At 43.9% G+C, this 24175-nt stretch overlaps 1 protein-coding gene across 2 annotated transcripts in view; it reads left to right on the top strand.

Annotated features, from left to right (window-relative positions):
• SLC1A7 (solute carrier family 1 member 7) overlaps window positions 1-24175 on the top strand; it is a 114382-nt gene that overhangs the window by 26328 nt on the left and 63879 nt on the right. The window contains exon 3 of one of the 2 annotated variants that reach the window (XM_053248396.1): window positions 8407-8622. The exons of the other annotated variant lie outside the window; for it this stretch is intronic. Coding sequence (XP_053104371.1) covers window positions 8407-8622 — 216 coding nt within the window. The remainder of the gene's footprint in view (window positions 1-8406; window positions 8623-24175) is intronic. 2 annotated transcript variants of the gene reach the window in all.

Below are 24175 nucleotides of genomic sequence, written 5' to 3'. Positions count from 1 at the left end.
CATAATTTATCATCTCAGTTCTGAGCATTTAAGCTGGAAGGGCATGCTCTGACTGACCTAAAGCCAATATGGGAGTTTGTCAAGTGCATTCCACTGGCCAGTCACCCACAATCATTATATCTTTAGCATTGCTTCTTGTCAGCTGTCCTGGGCACAAACTAAACACAATATCAAAGCCTTCTGTCCATCCAAACCAAATATGTCTGACAATGCTTCCCTTTGTGGATGTGGTTCCATCTCTAGGGGTATGTCAGGCTTGTTGTGTCTCATAGAGCCTACACAGGTCAGTCCCTTGCTCAGGCCAGCAAGGTCTGCCAGCTATACACCCTGGAATATATTGCCCTGCACACGTGAAAACATCAGGTCTCTGGTAGAAATGCACCTACCCTGATGTCACTGGTTGATGCGTTGATGTGCTCTCAGTACATCCTTTAATTGTGTGAAAGAGATGCTCATTTGAATCACCCCCCTACATGTGCTTCAGCAAGGTTTTGGAGAGCATGTAGAGGGGTGATTCACCTGAAGCAGCCCCAAGTGTTGTTCCATGGCTGTACACACTGCTGCACAACCTGCAAGCCTACTTGTCTTTGGGACAGATTGGCATGAAGCACACCAGCCAGGACTAGCAGGCCAAGATATGCTTTCAGTTCTGTTAGGTCAAGGTGCTTCCATTGGAACACAGGAAGTGAATTAGACCATTGTGGCAGTGGCTCTCCAGGACTTCAAGCAATATTTTGATTTCTCCCTCAGGGTTCATGATGGTCTTAGATTATGGGGAAGGGGGTTGCTTCACTCACTGCCTCCTCTTGCTGGACTAAATTTCTCTTGGTCTAGCTTCTCACGAGAGGACCCAGACCATACCTAAGCACTGTGTAGTGGGCAAATGATAGACTGGTTGTAGACCACCTTTTGCCATTTCTGCTTGTCGTGAAACCCATTATCTTCAGTGGCAGGTGCGTGAGGTTCAACAGACTGTTCAGTGCCACACATCCCACCACAGCATCTCCTTGCTTTCTTCACCTGGAACCAGCCAACCTCCAACCCCTGCCCTTCTTCTGGGTTGTATCTAGGCTTGCCAACAGTCCTGGATTAGTTGGGATGCCCCGTATTTCCAGGGGAAAGTGGTCATCCCATCCAGGATGCCACTTCCCCCATATTTTGGCTCCCCACCTTCATAGGGTTGTTGTAAGGCTAAAAGGTGGGGTGGACCACAGCGGGATGGGGAATGATCCCGCCTTGATGCCTCTTCTCAGTTTGGCAAGGAGGAAGCCATCCAAAACCCTTCACTGCCCGGCAGCTCTTCTCTGCAAGCCGCAGGTGGGTAGTGGACAAGAGAGGAGGCCAGAGACCCTTCACCACCACCAGCACAGCTTCCTTCCCTCCAACATGTTTGCTATGAGGCAGAAATGCTTCTGGCTCTTAAGCAGCAGCAGCAGCAGCATTGCCCACACTGCCTCTTTAAAAGCTGGCATAGGGCTCTGGGCTCCTCAGCCTGTCATAATTTGCATAATGCCTAAAATAGATCAAGGTGAGTTGTTCTTTCCCTGGGGCCTTTCCACTCTCTTTTCAAAATGCAGAAGCACAGAATAGATTAGAGCTTTGTCCCATGCCCATTCAGCATTGTTACTGTGGGAACATGCAGTACAGGGAGTCCCTTTCCCCACTGCCCTCCTAGGAGAAGGGGGCCGAGCAAACACACGCTCTCTCTTGCGGGGGAAAGAGGGGGAAAGCTTAAACATCCGCTCTTCAAGATATGCTTTTGCTACCTTTCTACGGGACTATGTACACCACACTAAACATATTGCAGAAAGGACATGGTTAAAAAATATGCAGGCTATGCTGGCCTGGGCGGCAGCTGATTGGTTTTAATAAATGGCTTCGCCCCTCAGATGGCCCCAACCCATATGCCTCTCATATTGAAGCAACAGAATGTTGGCAACCCTAGTTGTATCCCAGTAGGAGAAATGGGAAAAGGCCAGAGATGTACTGTGGATGGTTGATCCACTGATGCCAGGTTTACTGAAGCTGACATGTGGTTGCTGTTGTTAATATCCCTTTGGCTTTGTTCTGCTGGCTAAAATCCCTGCTTCTACGAGGTCATGCTTCTGAATGTTTTACTTATTCCAAACACTAGGTCTGATATTGTGGGAGGGGCTGGGTCATCTGCCCTAATTTAGGAGCACAGAACTATGCTGTGCCTCAAGACTGATTTTGAGACTCTATAACCTTCAGGGGAAACAAAACTGAAGTTTTCAAAGAGAAACAGAGTGTTCTCTCCCATCCCAAATGACTTAACATGGGAATGGGATAGAAACCAGCCCACCATAGAAAGCCCATTCATTTTGGGGTAGTTTTCTACTCTGTGTCATATTTTTATTAATAACATAAATATCATAACTGGTGAGGGGCCATACTTGTGGATATATCGTATACCAGAATACAGGTAAGAGTTTGACAACAAGAGCATAGCTGGGAGTGCAGTGGTTTGCTTCTTTATGCAGCTGTAATAAGTTTTGTTCAATGTAAGAGATAGATACTATATGCAGTAATCTTAATTGTCTTCTTTGGCAAGTGGACTTACTCTTCTCTCTCTCTCTCTCTCTCTCTCTCTCTCTCTCTCTCTCTCTCTCTCTCTCTCTTTCAATGTATATGTAGGGTGTGTGTGTGTGTTGTGTTCAGATGTGTGTGTGTGTGCGTGGACACACACACATTTGTATGTAAAATTGATTCCTTGAATCTTCTTGTTTCCATTTCTTAAAATATGGTGTGTTCAGCTTCCTTGGTTCCAAAATTTTGAATGTGATTAGCAGCATATAATCCTAGTTCAATTTTCTAGCCCCTTCAAGTAGATACCCCCGATTAACTGCTTCTTGACGCTTAATCACTTTTGTAGACTTTCTCATTACACCACCAACCTCCTCACTACATTATCTAGTAGCAGTGTAATCTTGTTACAGATGATGATATTATTAATGAACATGCTCCAAAGACAAGGCAATCTCATTATTAGACACACATACGTTCGCTTCTAGGATTTGTCACCTTGGAGCTAATGTATGATTAGACACTAACCATAGGCCATATTCTAGTTGGTAATCTGGTACTGTCCATAATAGAACTACTGTGGATATGTGAAAGAAGTTGTAGCAGATGATATGATGTCTTTTGTTGGTACTTCTGATCCATGATTACATCTTCATTTTCTCCTTAACAAATAGTGGAAACAATACAATTAAAATTAGGCAATTTCTCCTTCTGTTGGTATCAGTGGCAATGCATTTAGCATTTGAGTGGATTACACCCAATGTTTTCTCTACAAATTATGAAGTCTGTCCCTGGAATTTTCATGGAGGTCATGTTAACACATGCAAGTATCTTCTGACTTTCTTCTTCTTTGGACTAGAATGACAGTAGCACTCTGGGGGGAAATAGGCATTTTAAAATATCAGGAGGGAGCAAAATTTGGATCAGAGCTGTGGCATTGTAAAGTGTGTGGTTCGCTTTTTATTCTGTGCCAATTCCCCAGTGAAAATCTACAGCTATAGCAATCGGCTCAGGAGAACAGGTTGGCCCCCACCTCACTCTGCTGTGCTGCAGTTCAAGTCAAAATTGGCTCCTTCTCCAACTACTTTTTTGTTGTTCTGGATCTCTCCTGTCACATCTACTTTGCCCCTAAATGCACTTGTTTTGTAAATCAACACTCATTATTCCAGCATAACGATGACCATCTGATGATATTTGTAGTGAGGTCGTCACACTTAGTTCCATAGCATTTATATCCTGTAGTAGGCTTGCCAACTGATCAGATAATGTCCAGCCTGTTCTGAATTTAATAGCATTAAAAGGCACATTAGTAATTGCCATAGTAGCCATTAATAACATTGGCAATCCTATCTTGTAAATATGGAAACGTGGGTGAAAATTTTGTGTCTATCAGGCCAGGGCTCTCGTAGAAGGCTTCTGAGAACAAATAGCATATATTCGTCACTGTTTATTTTACTGGGTGAATGAAAATTGTAGCTATTTTACTTTACAACTTTTGCTGTTTTCTGCCAGTCCGTTCCATGGTCAGACCTTAGAAATGGTAGCACAATTTTACTTGTGCTCTACTAGTTAGAGGTATCTGCACTGTGCTCCTTGCATATTTTAAAGCCTTGATTTAGATCCATTTAATGTGCAAAAATAAACTGAAAATAATAGTCAGAGCAGGGGCATAAGGAGCTTGCCTCTGGCTGGAGGTTGAAGTCCTGCCAGCGGCCCCCTGCCTGTTTTGATTTTTAATTGTGTGTGTAAAGTTTGCAAGTGCCCCAAGCCTCGCCCCCTGCATCTGATGTCAGATGCAAGGTGCATGGTCAATACTGGGGCCAGGACCAGTCAGCCCCTGTAGAATTTCACCAGTCAGTGGTTCACTGAGCCGCTGACTGGGAACTCCTTTCTGGCCCCACTGACTAGCCCATCCCTGGTATTGGCCAAGCCCCCTGTATCTGATGTCAGATGCAGGGGGCATGGCTACTGCCCGGGAGAGGGTCGATTCAGGCCGTCTCTCATCCTCCCCAGTCTGCATTTCATTGAAACACTGACTGGCTGGGATTCCTCCCCCAGCCCAGCCAACCTTTCAGTGAAACACTGGCTGGGGTGGAGAGGGGCATGCCTCACGTTCTCAGCCAGCAAGCATTTCATTTGCCATCTGGGTATGAGGGAGCAAGGGTGTGGCCTGGCTGAGGAGGTGCCTTGGCAGCTCCCCCCAATCCCTAGCAGCCCAAGGGTCAGTTGCTCCATTGTCCCCATGCCCGGTTCAGAGCTTATACCCCTGCTACCTACCCCTGCTAACCCCTGCCAACTTGGCAAAGAGGCACCTTTTAACATGGTGATTCCCTTTATTTAGCGTGGGAGGGGGAGAGCAACTGGCCCTATCCACCCCCAGCACAGAACCTCCAGTGACTGTTGCTGGTGTCTATCTTATGTTGCTTTTAGAGTAGAGTTTTAGAGTAGAGTAGAAGTGCTTTTAGAGTGGAGTTATGTTGCTTTTATCTTATCTTATCTTATCTTTTCTTTTCTTTTCTTTTCTTTTCTTTTCTTTTCTTATCTTTTTGATCTTATTTATTTATTATTTCTCTGTGTAAACCGCCCTGAGCCCTTTTTGGAAGGGCGGTATAGAAATCAAATAAATAATAATAATATACCAAAAAAGGCATTCACTACATAAATAGAAGATACTGTAATAAGAAGGCTCCATAAAGAGGGATGCAGTGTGTTAGATTAAAGTCAGCCAAATAACTCCCCCTGATTAACCAGAAGACAGATTTTAAAATAGAAATATTTGCTGACATCCTGACTAAATTACTAAATGGAAGTCTGATCAAGATTAAGCACGTCCGAATGTGGGCAACTGCAGTTTTGGCCAAAAATGCACCCTCATCTAGGGTTCCATCTTATTTAATTATCTATCTATCTATCTATCTATCTATCTATCTATCTATCTATCTGTCTATCTATCTATGTGTAAACTGCTCTGAGCCAATTTTGGAAGGGCGGCATAGAAATTGAACAAACAAACAAATAAATAAATAATAGCAGAAATTCATTCATAAGCATGCTAAACTGGCTTTATGGAAAGTTACAGTTACTTAAAAAAAAAAAATCTCTTTGCAGGAACACTCTAGCCATCTAACCAATTTGTGTCCAAAGTCTTTGATCCTGTTGTTTTTGGTCTCTTCCTTTTGTCTGTTTAATTGAACAATAAATCCAGCAATGTTCCAATGCACTAAGCTAAACAACAGTTTGCATTTTTCATTAACCCCTGCCCCACACACCCACGTATTTTAGGACTGGTTCCCGTTAAAAATAAATTTAACTCTTGTTTTCTCATAATGTGAAAGAATAGCTAATAGTATTCAGAGTATTTGCAGTTAACTCATGTGAGTTAATTACGTCCAGCCCTCCAATACCTGGGATTAAGGAGAAGAGCTTGGAGGACAGAAGGTGAAGCTAAAATACACTGTAGATAAAACTCTAATAATATTTTATTTAGCTTTTTAAAAATATACAATGCACTGAAAACAAAACCTGCAGGATTAGTTTGGCAAGCAGAAAAGCAGTGCATTTTCTTAATTAATTTACTGGATAACAGGAACCTGAATGCTAAATCCCACCACTATATTTTCACCAAATTTATGAAAAAGGTTAAGCTGTACTTCAACCTGACCTCTAGTCAACTTCATCAAATAGCAATTGCCATGTTATGGAGAACACTTTTTGTATCTCCTAATAACAATTGGCTATTGTTAATAAGTAGTCGTGTTGAAAGCTTTGGAAAATAGCCATTTATTTTCATTAATTTTTCTTTTACTCTCCTAGCAAATACTGCTACATATTTTCTTTCATATTTTTGCTGTGGTTAGTACTTATAAATGAAGCTAGATAGATTTATTTTTTAAAAATTACGACATGAGATTCCTATGTGTGAACATTCCACACTTGCAAGCTATTCTCCCAAATAAGGCCTAGCTTCTGCTCTCCGAACAACCATAAGTTCTACCCTATCTGTTTGTCTAATATAGACAAATTTAGACCAAAGTAAAGCTAATCTGAGACTGATTTTGTGTACATAGCACAAACATGCCTCATGGCATTAGGAATGTTAGGAACTGATGTATGCATGACATTCAACATTTCATATTTAACTGAGATTTAGGTCATATTTGCACTTGTGGGGTTACACAAGGAGATGCAGATTTAAATATGTACATCTGACTTTAGGATTTACAGACCCCTCTAAACCCATAACTGCCGACTATTCTTGCATTTATTTGCCAATGCAATCTATACATGTGCACACAAAAGCAAGAAAGGTCACTTATTCATCAGAATTCATTTTGACCCTGATCTGTATGTCAGAAATCAAATACGTTTGCAACCTAAGGAAGTCCCATTTTGAGTCTCCTTACTGCCAGGTCTTATTGAGTTCAATGGGGGTTATGCTCAAGTAAGTGTGCATAGAACTGTATCTTTGCTTCTTTGTGATGCAGAGACCGCATTTGCGTGTAACACAGAACCGCGGGTCCAATGGAGAGGTTCTTCTCTCCCTGCTCTCCTGTCCACATTCACATGCAACAGACAGAAGACTCTCTGCAGCCGTGGAAACTGCAGAAAGGAGGGGGAACTAGTTGCATGGGCTTCCTTCTTGATTGAAGGACAGCCCCAGCAGCCAATCACAGCTGGAAGGAGGGAGGAACTTACTCCCTCAACTCCTTTTGCCTCAGATTGGTACTGCAGTGCAGCATTCACACGTAACACTGGCACCACCAAACCGTAGTTGAAGGTGGTGAAACCCACTACAAACCAAGGTACAAATCGGAGTCTGGGGAGGGAAACAGTAGGTAGATTTTCAGTCCAAATTCTAGTTGCACGCATTTGGACGTACAAAATTTGTACGGAGAAGGAGAAAAATTGGGTTATTTCTGAATAGTGTCTTAGTTAAACCAAGTTAAGACTACTTTGTGCTTATGAGGGAAGTAGCTATAAAACATATGGCTTTTCCCTTCAAAATACATGGAAGTGATCAGCAAGTAAGGAGCAGACTTCTGGTTCTCTATATGTTCAAAGTGAAAGCTATGTTTGAAACACCTGTGCATCCTCTATAATAAAGTGCTTGGCGTGCGTCTGTGTCTCCCTCGGCTGTTCTGGGCATGCGCAGAGTGCATGCCCAAAACACGCCAAGGGAGACACGACCGCCAGCACCAGGCGGCCATGTTGGTGGCCGCAACGGGAATGGACAAGCTGGGAGGCGGCGGCAGCGGGTCTGGCCTGCCCGCCGAAAACGACAGATGCGGCAGCGGCGGGTCCGGCCCGGCCGCTAGGAGAGCAGAGGCGGCGCCGGGTCCGAACCAGCCACGGAGAGGGGAAACACGGCAGCGGTGGCTGGCGGACCTCTCCACCCGGCCAGAAGGCCAAATGCGACTTCGGCAGGAGGCACTCTGGGCGGCGGAAAGGGGAGGCCGGCAGTGGGGCCCCAGCAAAGCAAGGAGGTGGGGGGAAGCCGGGCGAGTCAGCAGCGGAGGCGGAGAAGGCTACTAGCGCCCGTTATTTTAACGGGCTGAAAAATACTAGTCTTTCATAATAAGGTAATGCATTTGTATTTGTGAATCCATACCGGGGAACAAAGTATTTCAATGAATTAGCTCTTGTCAACATAATAGGTGGGAATTTAATTAAAAATATATGAGCCAAGAGGCAGATCATTCTAGTGGGCCCCAGTTCCTGCCTAATAACTCCTTCTTCACATAGTGAGGATTGCTCTGAGGAATCCTATCAACCTCTCCTGCCCTTTCACAGACTTGTAGTAATAGATATCATGAAATCAGCATATGGAAAAGATAACATGTATCTTGTATTTTCTTTCAACAGCTTAATGTCTGGGCTAGCAGCTCTTGATGCTAAAACATCTAGTCGACTAGGCATCATAACTGTCACTTACTATCTTTGGACCACTTTTGTGGCTGTTATTGTGGGAATCATTATGGTCTCTATTATCCATCCTGGTGGAGCAGCCCAGAAGGAGAACACTGAAGAAAGTGGGAAGCCAATAATGAGCTCTGCAGATGCATTGCTGGACTTAATTCGGTAATTACATTCATTCTTACTGCTTTTATGAAAGGTAAAACATTTGCATATTCTGTAACTTTGTGGCGAAGAGTGAGAGCATTTTAAGAAGTGTTTTGAAATCAATCCATTGGGTGCCATTTGGCAGTAAGGTGTCATATACTTTTTTAGTGGCATAGCAATGTGAAGTGTGGCCCCAGGGCAAGATCCTAGGTGACCCCCGCCCCTGCCTGCCTTCGCAGCCCACACCACTCACCCACTGCTTGCAATGCCCGGCCATCCATCCTGCCACCCATTTCCAGGCCATGACACAGTCTAATGGTGTCATTGAACTGCTGTGAGCATGCTGCCCCGTCACAGCAACAACAGGCACCATTGCGGTGATGTTATTAGACTGCATCGCAGCCTGGCAAAGGGAGGGAGGCTGGTGGCAGCAGCAGGGGTGTAGCTATAATTGGAGTGGAAGGGTTCAAAGAACCCAGGCCCCCAGCTCTTGAGGGCCCCCCACCTCCACCCCTCTCTATTCTCTTCATTATCTCTCTCACTCTGAGGGGCCACAAGAGAGGGGGGTGAACACAGTCCCCCTCTCCCCTAGCTACGCCCTTGGGCAGCAGGCACATGGGTGGACAACTGGTAGGAATCGCAAAAGCAATTGAGTGCCATGCCCATGGGGGGGGGGCAGGAGGGTGCAACAGGCAGCCCCTTGGGCATCAGTGGCCCTTGTGCCACCTCACCACCTACTTTTGCTCTAGCTACATGCCTGCACACTTTAAAAATAAACTTTTCAAGAAATCATTATTGGCTTTCCTAACCCTAGGATATCATCTGTATAATATGTGACACTTTCATACACTCCAATATCTGTTGGATAACCTTTTGAACTGAAGAGATACCAAATGTAATGTAATAATTTAAATCCATGTCTGCCAAAAAGTGTATTGAATGTACACAGTCTGCATCTTTTAGCATTCATCCAAATTTGCCAAAATGTACTGCTAGCATCAAGGACTGTAAACAACACTGCTCCCTCTACAGTAGACAACTGAAAATGTTCTCTTAGAATTGCCTCATTTGTAGTTCTTGGGTCCAAACATATTATTATTTGGTCTCTGCCAGACTTGTCCAGAGCTACAGGTGAAACTCGGAAAATTAGAATATCATGCAAAAGTCCATTAATTTCAGTAATGCAAATTAAAAGGTGAAACTGATATATGAGACAGACACATTACATGCAAAGCGAGATAAGTCAAGCCTTAATTTGTTATAATTGTGATGATCATGGCGTACAGCTCATGAAAACCCCAAATCCACAATCTCAAAAAATTAGAATATTACATGGAACCAAGAAGACAAGGATTGAAGAATAGAACAATATCGGACCTCTGAAAAGTATACAGTGTACTGTGCTTGATTGGCCAGCAAACTCACCTGACCTGACCCCATGGAGAATCTATGGGGCATTGCCAAGAGAAGGATGAGAGACATGAGACCAAACAATGCAGAAGAGCTGAAGGCCACTAATGAAGCATCCTGGTCTTCCATAATACCTCATCAGTGCCACAGGCTGATAGCATCCATGCCACGCCGCATTGAGGCAGTAATTGCTGCAAAAGGGGCCCAAACCAAGTACTGAATACATATGCATGCTTATACTCTTCAGAGGTCCAATATTGTTCTATTCTTCAATCCTTGTCTTCTCGGTTCCATGTAATATTCTAATTTTCTGAGATTGTGGTTTTGGGGTTTTCATGAGCTGTACACCATGATCATCACAATTATAACAAATTAAGGCTTGACTTATCTCGCTTTGCATGTAATGCGTCTGTCTCATATATCAGTTTCACCTTTTAATTTGCATTACTGAAATTAATGGACTTTTGCACGATATTCTAATTTTCTGAGTTTCACCTGTATTCTTGGATTGACAAGTGTAGATTCTTCTGCCTTAACTATTGCCTTCAGCTGTTTCATACAAATCAGTCCCTTTTGAACTTTATCCCTTTGTGCCCAAGGTGCATAAATTACAAGTGGTATCTTTGGATGTATTTTTTGGAGATTTGCTCTAGTAATCAACCTTAGACTTGAAATACATTTTTGCATTTTCAGCCAGCATCTATTTGATCTTCTGGATCTTTAAACAATTTGTATCCATTTAAACTAATCCTGGCTTGTACATCAAGTTGAGTTTGTGCATCAACGTCTATCACTTTGAATTCCAGCTGAGCTATCATGTCTTTATACAGCATATCTGAGTTATCCTGTTTTCACCACTTCCGAATTCTATAGTGGCATTTCCATCTGTTTTTCTTTTGTAGTGCTTCAACTTCCTTTGTTTTAAGACTTTTCGCTTTTTCAAGTACCCTTAGGAGAACCATTTGTTTTCCTGCTGGTTCTGGCCCTTTAAACTGCTTTGTAGCATTTTCCTCTGCCTTGCATATGTCCACGACATGCTCCAGGATTAGAACAGTAGCTTTTTTTACACAGGCAGAAACTATGTTCATTGAATGTGTGGAGGGAGAGCAGGCTCACACCTGTCCTGCTCCCACCTCCAGATGTTGTAAAAATGTGAAAGAGAGGATAAGTAAAGGTATGGTGTAGAACCTGGGAACAGGAGATGTGATGTGCTATTGAAGAAAGCTGAGGAAAAGGAAGTGCTGGACAAATAGGTAGCTCAGTAGGCTACTTACCTTTTTATTTATTTATTTATTTATTTATTTATTTATTTATTTATTTATTTATTTATCATATTTCTATACTGCCTGATATGTACATTTCTAGGTGGTGTACAAGATTTAAAATATTAAAGTCACAGATTAAAATACATAAAATCGTTATTCAAACAAGTTTTTAAAATTATGAAAAAATAATTCTAATTAAAAGCCTGCGAAAACAGGAGAGGTTCTTCCTGAAAATAAACAGAGGAGGAGATGCTCCTATTTCAGTAGGGAGCATATTCCAATGCCCTGGGGCAGCCATAGAGAAAGCACGGTCCTGGGTCACCACCAAACGAGGCTTGCTAGTCAAGTCATGGCGCAGCAGGGAAATGACTTCACTAGCAAGCCAGAGGTTGCCGGATTGAATCCCCACTGGTAAGTTTCCCAGGCTATGGGAAACACCTATATCGGGCAGCAGCAATATAGGAAGATGCTGAAAGGAATCATCTCATACTCCGCAGGAGATGGCAATGATAAGTCCCTCCTGTATTCTACCAAAGACAACCACAGGGCTCTGTTGTCACCAGGAGTTGATAACAACTCGACGGTACACTTTACCTTTAAGCTGTTAAGGGCTTTATAGGTAAGAACCTGCATTTCACCTGGAAACATTGGCAGCCAGTGCAGTTCTTTTAAAACTGGTGTTATATAGTCCCTTCATGTTGTCCCAGAGACCAATCTGATTGCCGCATTCTGTACCAATTGTAGTTTCCAGACTACATAGAAAGGCAGCCCCACGTAGAGCGCATTACAGTAATCAAACCTGGAGGTTACCAGCATATGTACCACTGTTTTAAGGTCATTTGCCTCTAGAAATGGACGTAGCTGACGTATCAGCCAAAGCTGATAAAAAGCGCTCCTGGCTACTGCTTCAACCTGAGAAACCAGGGAGAGCTTTGGGTCCAGGAGCACTCCCAAGCTACGTACCTGACCTTACAGGAGAGGTGTAACCCCATCCAGAACAGTAATATCTAAACTATCTCTTGAGTCCTGGACCCCCACAGTCAGTACCTCCATCTTATTTGGATTCAACCTCAGTTTGTTATCCCTCATTCAGCCCATTACTGCCTCCAGGCAGGCATTTACAGAAGATATGCTATTTCCTGATGTGTTTGGCATAGAGATGTAGATCTGGGTGTCATCAGCATATTGATAACACCCAGCACTAAAACCTTTTCATTTTGTTCTGATGGTAAAGCCAACATTTTAGTTGTTACATCAATCTATCTGCCATTCTATTGTTACAGAAATGACTACTTGGGTGTTGCTCTGTTTAGAAGAATGTAGTCCAGGAGGCCTGAAGATGTTTCTGAATGAGGCATTTAGCTGCCTTTCAAGTATCTAAATAGGGGAAACCATAAAAGTCTCAGGAAATGGCATGTACCCAGCTGATGGGAGAGTTCGATGTAAGATTGTAAGGTGATTAATCCCACTCCCAAATACCTGAGTGTAAACAGAGAATAAAGGTAGCATCTTGGGACAGGCTAAGTGTACGTGTGAGAGAAAAACAGACTAAGTTTTGAAGAGGCTGCAACTGTTGCTGCTTGCACAAATGCTCTGCTATTTCAACTCAATCTAATTTTGAATTGAACAAATTGACTTTTATTAGAGAATGTTTAGCATATGGTTTACAAAAGCAACAGTGAATAGAATTTCCCGATAAAACATGGCCGCGTACTAACAAATGTGTGGTTGCAATGGTAGAGAGAATATAGCACTGTACTCGAGTTCCTACGGGTTTGGATAGAGTCCAGTTAAAAGAGTTCAGTGAGAGGAATGTCCACAAGGTCCACACAGGTCAGATTCAGATGCACAAGATAACCACAGTTAACTGTGGCTGAGGTTAAAATTCCTAACTCCAATTCGCGCCTCAGACATTCAACACACATTCAACACACGTTGGGATCGGCTTGCCAAACTGGAAAATCAGGAGAGGGGAGCCCCTCCCTGCTGCTTAGCCTCCCAGCCCAATCCCAGCCACCTCCATGGCCAGACTGTGGGGAAAGCATCACTGCATCAGCGGCTCGGCCACAATTGGCCACGATCTCTGGGGGGGGGGTATGTGTGCTGAGCATAATCATGCATTTTCTAAGTGCTCTGCCCACCCTTGGCAGGGGAAGGGCATTGAAAGCCCTTTAAATGCCCTGCAATGCCAGTGCTGCTCCTGCCAGCCGTGGCACCACCACCAACCCAAGTGGCTCTGCACCCCGAAAGCACCATGTGAACTCAAATCCCTTGGGGGTTTTGGGCCTCGATCCCGCTTTCAGTGCAGGAGGGGAGGGGGAAACCTGCACTCACAAGAATGGGATGTGCAGATGGAGGAGGGAAAAGGATGCTGGGGGGTTTGTCCCACCATGACCTGGGAAGATGTCGTGTGGGGACACTCTGGCAAAGCAGTCCAGCCAGACCCATCACACACCTGCTGCAAGCAGCTTGATACCCAGTGGGCTCACACTCTCATGAGAGGGCCAGTCTAATGGGTATATGTCTGTGCCTGTGATGATGCTATCCCCACTGCGAGCTCACAACCTGAGCTGCCCACTTCATGATCAAGGGGGCCCCCAACTCTTCAAGGGGGAAATCAAGGGGCCCCCCAACTCTTAGTTAAAAAAATAGGGTAACAACTCCCTGCTCCCCATATTCCTCTGAAGCCTTATACAGACCTGAGAGGACATCCTGACATCCCATATGCCATAGCCTGGCCACCGTGCATGGCCATGGAGTAGGCCGACAGGACATTTACTCAAGTTTTAAAATCCCAGGTCTGCTCTGTCTCTGTGCCATATGCAGATAAGTGGGTGTGGGGAATCATGAGAGAGGGCACTTTTTTCTGCTTCCCTGACCCCGGGGCAGCTGAGTCAACTGCAGGGGCTGTGGGCAATGGCGCACCTGTGAATAGGTATGAATGGCCATGCAAGGGGCTTGTTTCCAAAGCACTTCGGCCACCATCCCTGGAACCAGGAAATCAGTCTGTGGGATACCCCTGCCCACAGCTTCCCAACATACAGCAACACAATTCTACTCGGAACTCTCATGAGCAGGTGTAGTCCATGTGGACCTTTGTTGCAAGACTCATAGTCATACCTTGTTCATGAGAAACCAGGGGTTGTAAACCTGCCCCCCCGGAAGTGGTTGGGCCCCACTTCCCTACCCCTTTATTGTAAAAAAATAGAACAGATCTCCTCAAAACCTCCCCACCCTCTACCCTGACCACAAAGGCCATCTTGCTCGGGCATGTGCGCAGTGGTCTGGGAGGGGTAGACTCTGGCACGGACCTTTCCACCCATACAAAACTCACGGTCCTGGTCTGTTCTCACGCTGTATGCAGATCTGCAGGCATGGGTATTGATGAGAGAGGGGATCCCCCATTCTCTGGCCACTCCTGGATAGTGGGACGGCTGTTCCGGGATGATGGCAAGGGAACGAAAGGGGATGTTTTGCCATTGGGCATTATTGCAGATTTGTCCCGGCAATTCTCTCCTCTCCCCTCTGATGGTCCTTCTCATGAGCTGTCTGGGGGTGTCCCCGAGGCCTTTCACCCTCAAGCCCTCTGCCCTGGGTCAGGTGACTGAATCCTTGAAAAAGGATCTCAGTTGATCCAAGACTGACCCTGATGACCGGCCTTGATCATGAGTAAGCCTTTGGGGGCACGAACCCCCAAAAGGGGAAGGGGCTGGCCCCTCTTCCCCAACCTTTCTGTGTAAAAAGTAGAACTTGGCTGCTCTAGGGATGTGCATGAACTGGTCTGGAGGCCATTCTAAAGGCCTCCAAACCAGTTTGAAGGCAACGCCGGCTCAAAGGTTCAGTGCTGGAGGTGTGCCTCTTTAAAGGCAGGGGAGGGTGCACTTACCCCTCCCACCGCTTTCCCCCTGCCGGCACTCTGTTTTTAGCAAAATCCATGGGGCAGCAGCATACCTCCCTGCTGCCCCTTCCCCCGATCTTAGCCGGAAGTATCACCTGCGTGTGTGTCCATTCTCCACCCTTAAAGAGGCAAAAAACCCAACAACAACAACAACCCCGCATCAAACCGCACCTCCATGGTTCCATGCACATCATTAGGCTGCTCCAGCTTCCCTGCTTGGGTTTGCCTTTTGTGCTCCCCTTCCAAAAGCATGTGCCCCCCTCCCAGGGCTGTGATGGGGTGCCCTGCTCATGCTGCCACTTGGAGTGTTTCTGCTTGTGAACATACATGACTGTTGTGCCCTTCTCGGGGAGCAAAGCACTGAGTGCGCATCCTGTTGTCCCATGCCCTCACCCTACTGCTTGCCAGGTGTGGGGGGGAGCTAGGAATGGGGGGGGTTTCCACTGAGCAACTGTGCAGCCTGGCAGGCTGGCTAGTCTAGGATGGGACATGGTGGCATCCCAGTAGCCTGGCAACTCCATAGCCACATGGCTGACAGGGGGGATTTTCTGAGAGGTTGCCAGTGAGAAGTGCCAAAAGCATAAAGCAGACACAACCATGGGAGGGTCTTCACCACCGCCTCTATTATTGGAAATAGGTGAAGAACTGTGGTTATAGCTGAGTCTACAGTCGGGTGTAATGCTTTGGTGGCAAAACCGCAGTTGTTGGCAGCAAAGCTTAGAGAAAACTGAAGGTCTCAATTGGAGTTTGGTGGGGCAGGAGGGAGTTAACATTTGGCTCATAACCGCAGTTTTGCGCGTTTGGGCATACTGAAGTTACAACCTCAGCCAGCTATAACCACAGTTAGAGTGTACGTATGAACTCGGCCAAAGACACTATAAGCACCCAGTGATGTATCCTTAGTATAAGCCAGAATCCAAGAAGCACTAGAACTTTTCATTAGGAAGTGGGGAGCATACACTGATTTGAAAACAAGGGATGAGTTAGAACAGGCTCTACAAAATGTTTTGTAGAGGCACAAATTCATTCCATTCTGCCCAGACCTTGAGTTCATTCGGTAAAATTTGGAATGTTTTCTTCAGCTCACTCTGGGCAAGCATAGAGGGACCCAGCATAGTATGATGGTATTCCCACCGGGCTATTCTACCAAAAGAAAATCACAGGGCTCTGTGGGTGCCAGGAGTTGAAATCGACCTGACGGCACATTTTACCTTTTACTTTATACTAAATATTACCTTACATGTCCCAAGGGCCCTGGGTATGCTGAATAAGACCTAGTTCAGCCTTGGGAGCTGCATTAGTTCTCCCTGAACATGTTGAGTAGAATTGCCAGTTTCAATTTTCTTGGCCAGAAACCCAACTTTTTTGCATGTAAACCTACTAGTTAATTATAAATTGAAAAGCAATTTTTCATTGTCCCAGCATGGTAAGAGAGTTTTAATTCTTATTGTTGGCTCAAAGAATGTTCAGTTTGTTTAAAAACAGAACTCATGCTTAAAGCTGTTTATAGCAGGAGACAGAGATGTATACTAATAACACTTGGCACCTCCAATGAGATTTTTAAAGAGCCCATTAAAGTGCTGAAGGAATTAAGCTGTGAGTGAGCTTTTTTATAGCCATGGTCTGTTCTCCTAGCATGTGTACAGTTGACATACCTGTTAACTCTACCTCATTACGAAGCAATATTCCACACTAATTTCAGACCCCTGTTTACCTTTGTCTCACCCACGCAATCTCATTGCTTACTCACTGTTACTATTAACAGCTTATCATTAATTTTGCTCCACCTTATCCAGCTCAGGCTCTGATTACGTACTTGCTTAAATTAGTTAATCTACAAAGGGAGGTACCTATTTAAAGGAAAAGGAAATTCCATAACAGAAGAACTTTGAGATGTTCTGCTCTAATTTTTTTATATACGATTGTGGCAGATTTGAATTCTTGATCATAAAGTGGAATTTCCAAACACTTCCTGTTAGGGAAAAACCTGCAGTCTAAACTTCCTCAATCCTAGTCAGGATCAACCAACCAACCAACCAACCAACAGAAAACTAGGCACAACTGAGATCATTGTTCCAAAAAACTTGTTTTAAGTCTATGCTTCCTACAAAGTTTTATTATCACAGTACGGTCCACATTATCCATCCCTTTACTATAATGATAAAATCACATTAAATTCACAACATTGTATCTAAGTTGTATCTACGGTTCTTTTCCTCCACAGGAAAAAGAACTTGCTCTAGAAGAAACCCCTCCCTCCGGAGGGAAGGCAACCCAGTAGATAGCATCCATAGCAGCAGTTGCAGCTGACTTTTTGTAGTTGGTATGCTCTTTAAATTTGTGCTACTGCTAGCAAGAAATCAATTACCTGAATGTGTTTTGTGCAACGAGTTCCCCACTTGCACATATATAGACTTGTGCAAGAAATTTCCCAACAAGTTGGGCAGCAGATTGTGCAAGAAGCAAGAAGAACTAGTCCAGAACAGAAATTAATTTTTTCACACAACTGTGCACTATGTCCTAATCCAAGTCCAGCAGCATTACACTGCCATAAAACTAGTCTGGATGTCATCTATTCACAGATATTTCAAATATAATTTGAGGTTTCTGTTTCAAGATTTTAGCTTAGAGTTAAGGATTTTCGATGCAATTTTACATTACTGGTGAGTTTTTAAATGATGTATGATGTAGTTTCATAGGAGCTCCTGTATAATTTTAACTGTGAAATTAATTCCATGTGAACCTGAAGCTTTGACCTTAGAGGAGGTTGGCACAAGTTTAAATGTATGCATACCATATGGCAGGATCAAACAAATTTAAGATAAAACTGTTTTGGAAATCTCAGCAACTGAGTTACACATACAAAATTTTGAAACAACATGTGTTCCTAGAAGAACCATTGTAGCTAAGACATCATTGGGGATGCAGTGTTTAAATCAAGCAATAGGGATGGTCTTAAGACACACACCTCTTCCGTCTACCTTCAACAGAGGGACTCAGAATAAGAAGTGTATTTATAGGTGTATATCAGAATATTCTACACTACTGTGCTATCTAAATAAATACTTTCCCCATAAGAGCATTATGACCAAATATCAACAGATTACAAACTACCCCTATATTTCACATAGTCCATTTGTGGATCCCAACCCACCATTTTGGAATCTGCCTCATGTATTACAGTATGGTTCAGACAATCCAATAAATAATAGTTTCTTGAATTGTGGAAAACAAGGAAGTAGCAACAAGCTCATTTCTTTCTTGACTTTCTTCCCTCCCACACACACCCAACTAAACAGAAAGCTTCCTGGTTTGTTAAACTAGTTTCCCATGATGTTAAAACTGGAAAACAGTGGTCCCTATAAACCAAGATCAAACTATGGTTTGATATTCTAGTTCATAGGGATGGTTTGAACCACAGTTTCTTGATTCAATTGTCATGGGAAACTGTGGTTTAATAAACCACAAAGCTTTCAGTTTAGCGGGGTGCACAAGGGGAGGAGGGCGCATGTGGCCTCATTGCTCCTTTCTCAGTTTTTCTGAACCAGGCTATTTGAGAGCTGCAAAGGCCTCGGGAGCAGAGGTCTAGTTATCCATATACTTCTGAAATACTTCTTTCAGTATCAACAACAACAGCAACAACAAATATTTATATACCGCTTTCCAAGAAAAGTTTTCAAAACAGTTTACATAGAGAAATAAATAAATAAATAAGATGGCTCCCTGTCCCCAAAGGGCTCATCTAAAAAGAAACATGATAGACACCAGCAACAGTCACTGGAAGTACTGTGCTGGGGATGGATATGGCCAGTTACTTTCTCCCCGCTAAATAAAGAGAATCACCATGTTAAAAGGTGCCTCTTTGCCCAGTTAGCAAAGTTAGATAACTTTGCCCAGTTATCAAGCAAAGCTAATGCAGATTCCTGAAACAGTTATGTGGATTGACTTCCTTCTACTTAGTGGAGAGGAAAAACACTTAAACGCCCTAACATTTTCTGCTATAATAGGAGTTTGTCTGGACATTTATCAAAAATCTGATATAGATCTTTGCTAAATACAGTTATGATCTGATACTTTTTAATGCGTCAGCTGCCTTTTCCCCAGCTCTGTTTCTATATAGGGCTAGTACTCTTGATTGGAAGCTGGACAAGGGAGCTCCCAGCTGAGATTCAGGAGGGGTGTGTGCTCCCATCCCAATAATGGATTGTGTGGGGGACTGAAAAGCTGGTTGTAGAACTGTGTCGTAATCGTGTGTGTGTGGATGGGGAATCCCAGTCAGTCACCATGGATCAGTTGGCTTCCTCCACCCTAGATCAAATCCCAGATTACCCATGTCAGCTGTCCATGCCGACTGACTGGGATTTATCCCCCTACACAATCATGGTCCTCTAACTGGCTTTTCCATCTTCCACACAATCCATTATTGTTAGCGCACACACCACCTGGATCTCAGCGGGGAGCTCCTCTGCCCAGCTTCTGATCTGGAGAACCAGCCCATAATAAAAATGAGTTTTTATTATTGAATTTTGGCTCCAGTGCAAGTTGGTTGCAGCCCATACATTAGACTCTTCCAGCCCACTCCATTCCCTCCCACTGGAGCATCAGAGATTGCCTACAACTAAAGCCAGATAGGGATGCATACAAACAGGTTTGGTGCTCCTTTCCTGGAGTGCCGAACCTGTTTGAATGCTGGCGTTTGAACATGCTGGCTTCATGGGCGGTGCTGTGTGTGGCTTCATGGGCAGTGTGTGTGTGCGTGTGTGTGTGTGGGTGCCTTTAAAGAACAGGTAAGGCACTCCCTGTTCACCCCTTCCTGCCACTTTCCCCCGGGCCGGCATCCAAGTTTGAAAGAGATGCACAGGACTACAGCATTCCTTCCTGCAGCCCCAATTGGCGTCGGCATGCACATGGCCAGGGCGCACACATGCCGGCCATTTACATGGTATGCTGACCATGCAAATAGCTAGCACACGTGTGCCCCAGCCATGTGCATGCTGATGCCAATCAGGGCTGCAGGAAGGAATGCTGTAGTCCTGTGCATCTCTTTCAAACTTGGATGCCGGCCCGGAGGAAAGCGGCAGGAAGGGGCGAACAGGTAAGGAGCGCCTTACATGTTCTTTAAAGGCACTCCCCGCACCACCCCAGGGAGTGTACAAACTGTTTGTGCACATCTCTTAAGCCAGATTCAGACATTATACATGTTTGTGTGAACAACTGTACTTGTGTTCATTTTAAAAGTGTACCTAAATACAGGCCCTTCAAATGCATGGTACAGATAGGTAGTGTACTTCTATACCTACATTCAGCATGACAGGTGAATGATTGTACCTATGTACCAATTTGTACCTGTGCATAGTGCACACTCATTGAACGAGTGTTTAACATAATGTCTGATCAGGCATTAAGTCAGGATAACTTTATGAAACCTGACATTGTTTTGGTGTGGCATTGACATTATGCTCGTGAATCAGGCAGATAAGGCAGTGCATATAATTTCTTCCTTCTATCTTTCACACAGATTTTGCAAGCGCATTAAGGTCATCCTCTTACCAGATCAGTTTGGTCACTTGAACAAAGCTAGTCTCAAAGAATGTTCATCATAGGAGAAAAAAAACAATCTATTTAAAATATATTGGAAGAATTCCAGGCTCCCGTATTAAGAGAAGCAGTTGTAATTCCTGCAGGATAAAGAATGATAAAGAAATAAAATGCTATAATCCTCCACAAATTTGGCTAACATTAAATCTAGCTACTAACCATCTGATATTTCTTCTCCTGAGTAGTTCTAGTTAAATGTTAATGCTGCCAATTACAGTGGCAGTAGTGAGTTGGGATTCAATTCATACTCCGCTCTGAAAGCTGCCATGGCCTACATGTGTAGTTCCTTTTCAATTCAAGTTGAAGAAAAATCCTCAATGGGAATCTGTTGCCCCAGATTAATTATCCATCACAAGTTAAGCTATAATTTAATCAAAGTAGTAATCCTTTGCATGTCTGTTACACCTTTCATCTAAAACCACATGACAAACATGAATTAGTTAATGAAATTTTGAATGTGTGTGATTAGAATTCATAATGATAGGTAGTTTAATGGTGCCAGTGAGTCAGGATCATTTTGGATTTTTGAAAGGCAAATGAAGGAGAAACCTCACCATTTAATAAAGATATGCCAACATGTGCATGTATTTTTCCGGACACGAATGTTACTGCTCAGTCAGTGTACAGTTGTTACTTTCTTGGTTCGAGGGGATCAAAACATCATTCACCAGTCCTTTATCACATTATCTTCTAGCACTTACACCACAGTATTTTATTTCTGGGAAAATGTGATCCTCATTTTCTCATCCCTTGATTTCTAAAAGCTTGATTATTCATAGCTGTATGTGTGAACTGACTCAAGCACTATATTTGAGTGGTATGAACATTCTGTCTTGGGGGTTTGACCTGGGATGGTGTTTGCAATGTACCATTCATGCAGCAGTCATCAAGTAAAGAATATTTATTTTATTTATTTTTATTTTTTAATATTTATATCCCACTCCCTCCAAGGAGTTCAGAGTGGTATACATAGTTATGTTTTCCCTCACAACTACCCTGTGAGGTAGGTTAGGATGAGAGTTAAGTGATTGACCCAGAGTAGTAAGAGAGGAGAGCTGGTCCTGTGGTAGCAAGCATGAATTGTCCCCGTAGCTAAGCAGGGTTCATCCTGCTTTGCATTTGATTGGGAGACTACATATGAACACTGAGACCTTCATTCTCTGCTGTCAGGGAGAATGAAGGTCTTGGGAAAGATCATCTTTCTGAGGGACAGGGAAACACTCCCTTAGAAGGGACCACTTCCATGAATGCTGACCCTTCCAACTTGGCAAAGAGGCACCTTATATCATGGTGATTCTCTTTATTTAGCAGGGGGAGAGTAACTGGCCCTATCCACCCCCAGCACAGTACATCCAGTGACTGTTGCTGGTGTGTGTCCTATGTTTCTTTTTAGAATGTGAGCCCTTTGGGGACAGGGAGCCATCTTTCTTATTTATTATTTCTCTGTGTAAACCACTCTGGGCCATTTTTGGAAGGGCGGTATAGAAATCAATCAATCAGTCAAACAAACAAATAAATCCTTTCACACATGGGATACTCTTCCAGGGGGTGGGGCCCTCCTAGTAGTGGGTGATTTGATCATTAGGGGTATAGAGAGATTGGTCTGTAGAGAGATGGGTCCGTTCATATAGACTGAACGGTGATTTGCCTGCCTGGTGTGAGGGTTGCAGACTTCAAACACATCTGTAAATGGCAGTGCTGGGGAGGAGACTGTGCTGGGATGGAGTCTGCTGTTGTGGTGCATGTCAGCAACAATGATGTTGGGAAATGCAGTTGGGAGGTCCTGGAAGCCAAACTTAGGCTGTTAGGTAGCATACTGAAGTCCAGGAACCCCAAAGGTAGCATTCTCAGAAATGCTACATGTTCCATGTGCAGGGCTAGCGAGCTGGCACTTAAAACCAAAAAGGTCGCAGAGCAGATTTTGAAATGATGCCTGGGGGACAGCCAACAGGAGCTGGGTGGTATCCAGTTCAACAAATACCATCCCTTAAGGTGCAAGGGTGCAAATGCTTCAGATAAAACATAAGGGGACAGAATAGAACCAGAAAAAGAGCACAGCAGACAGAAGGCTGTACTAGCCGGTCAAAGAGATAAAATGGCCAGATGAAAGATGGCACACACCAGGTAAGAGATTCAGTGTATAAGTGGGTATATGCCAATACCAGAAGCCTCCAAGCCAAGATGGGCAAGCTGGGTTGCTAATGAAAAAAATAGATATAGTGGGTATGACGGAATCATGGTGGAACAGTGAAACACTGGGACACTGTTATTCCTGGATATAATCACTATAGAAAGGATGGTGAGGGGCAAATTGGAGGTGGAGTAGCACAGTATGTTAAAGGAGGGACAGAATCTTACAAGCTAGAAAACCTAGAAAAATCAGAGTTCTCCATAGAAACTCTGTGGGTGACAATACGAGGCCTGAAATGAAATGTGGTACTAGGGGCGTGCTGGATCAAAACTCTGACAGTGAGTGACTGGGAATTGCAGGAGGAAATCAGGGAGGCATCAAGGGGAGACAGAGCTGTAATAAAGGGTTACTTCAATTACCCACACATTGAATGATGATTGATTAAGTGCTGTCAAGTCAGTGTTGACTTTTAGCGAACACATAGATAGATTCTCTCCAGGATGATCTGTCTTCAACTTGGCCTTTAAGGTCTCTCAGTGGTGCATTCATTGCTGTTGTAATTGAGTCCATCCACCTTGCTGCTGGTCGTCCTCTTCTTCTCTTTCCTTCAACTTTTCCCAGCATTATGGACTTCTCAAGGGATCTGGGTCTTCGCATAATGTGTCTGAAGTATGATAGTTTGAGCCTGGTCATTTGTGCCTCGAGTGGAAATTCTGGATTGATTTGTTCTATGATCCATTTGTTTGTTTTCCTGGCTGTCCATGGTATCCTCAAAAGTCTTCTCCAGCACCAAAGTTCAAAAGTGTTGATGCTATTTCTATCTTGCTTCTTCAAACTCCAGCTTTCAGATCCATAGAGTGTCACTGGAAGAACCATTGTCCAAATGATTCTAATCTTGGTAGGTGTAGACACATCACGGCATTTAAATATCCTTTCCAAGGCCTTCATTGCAACCTTACCAAGTGCAAGCCTACCCACACATAGACTGGGTAAATTCATATTCAGGTAATGACAAAGAGGCCAGGTTTCTAGATATGCTGAATGACTGAACCCTAGAACAGTTGGTCATGGAACCAACTAGAGAGAAGCCGACCTTGGACTTAATCCTGAGTGGTGCCCAGGACCTTGACCCAGATGTCAGTGTCATGGAACTGTTAGGGAACAGTGATCGTAGTATGATCAAATTCAGCATACATTCAAGGACAGAATCACCAAGTAAGTAACACAGACACTTTGTACTTCGAAAGAGGAAACTTCTCTAAAATGAGG

The sequence above is a fragment of the Hemicordylus capensis genome, chromosome 4 (assembly GCF_027244095.1).
Source record: "Hemicordylus capensis ecotype Gifberg chromosome 4, rHemCap1.1.pri, whole genome shotgun sequence".
Taxonomy (NCBI): Eukaryota; Metazoa; Chordata; class Lepidosauria; order Squamata; family Cordylidae; genus Hemicordylus; species Hemicordylus capensis.
This window is presented reverse-complemented; position numbering and strand designations above follow the sequence as displayed.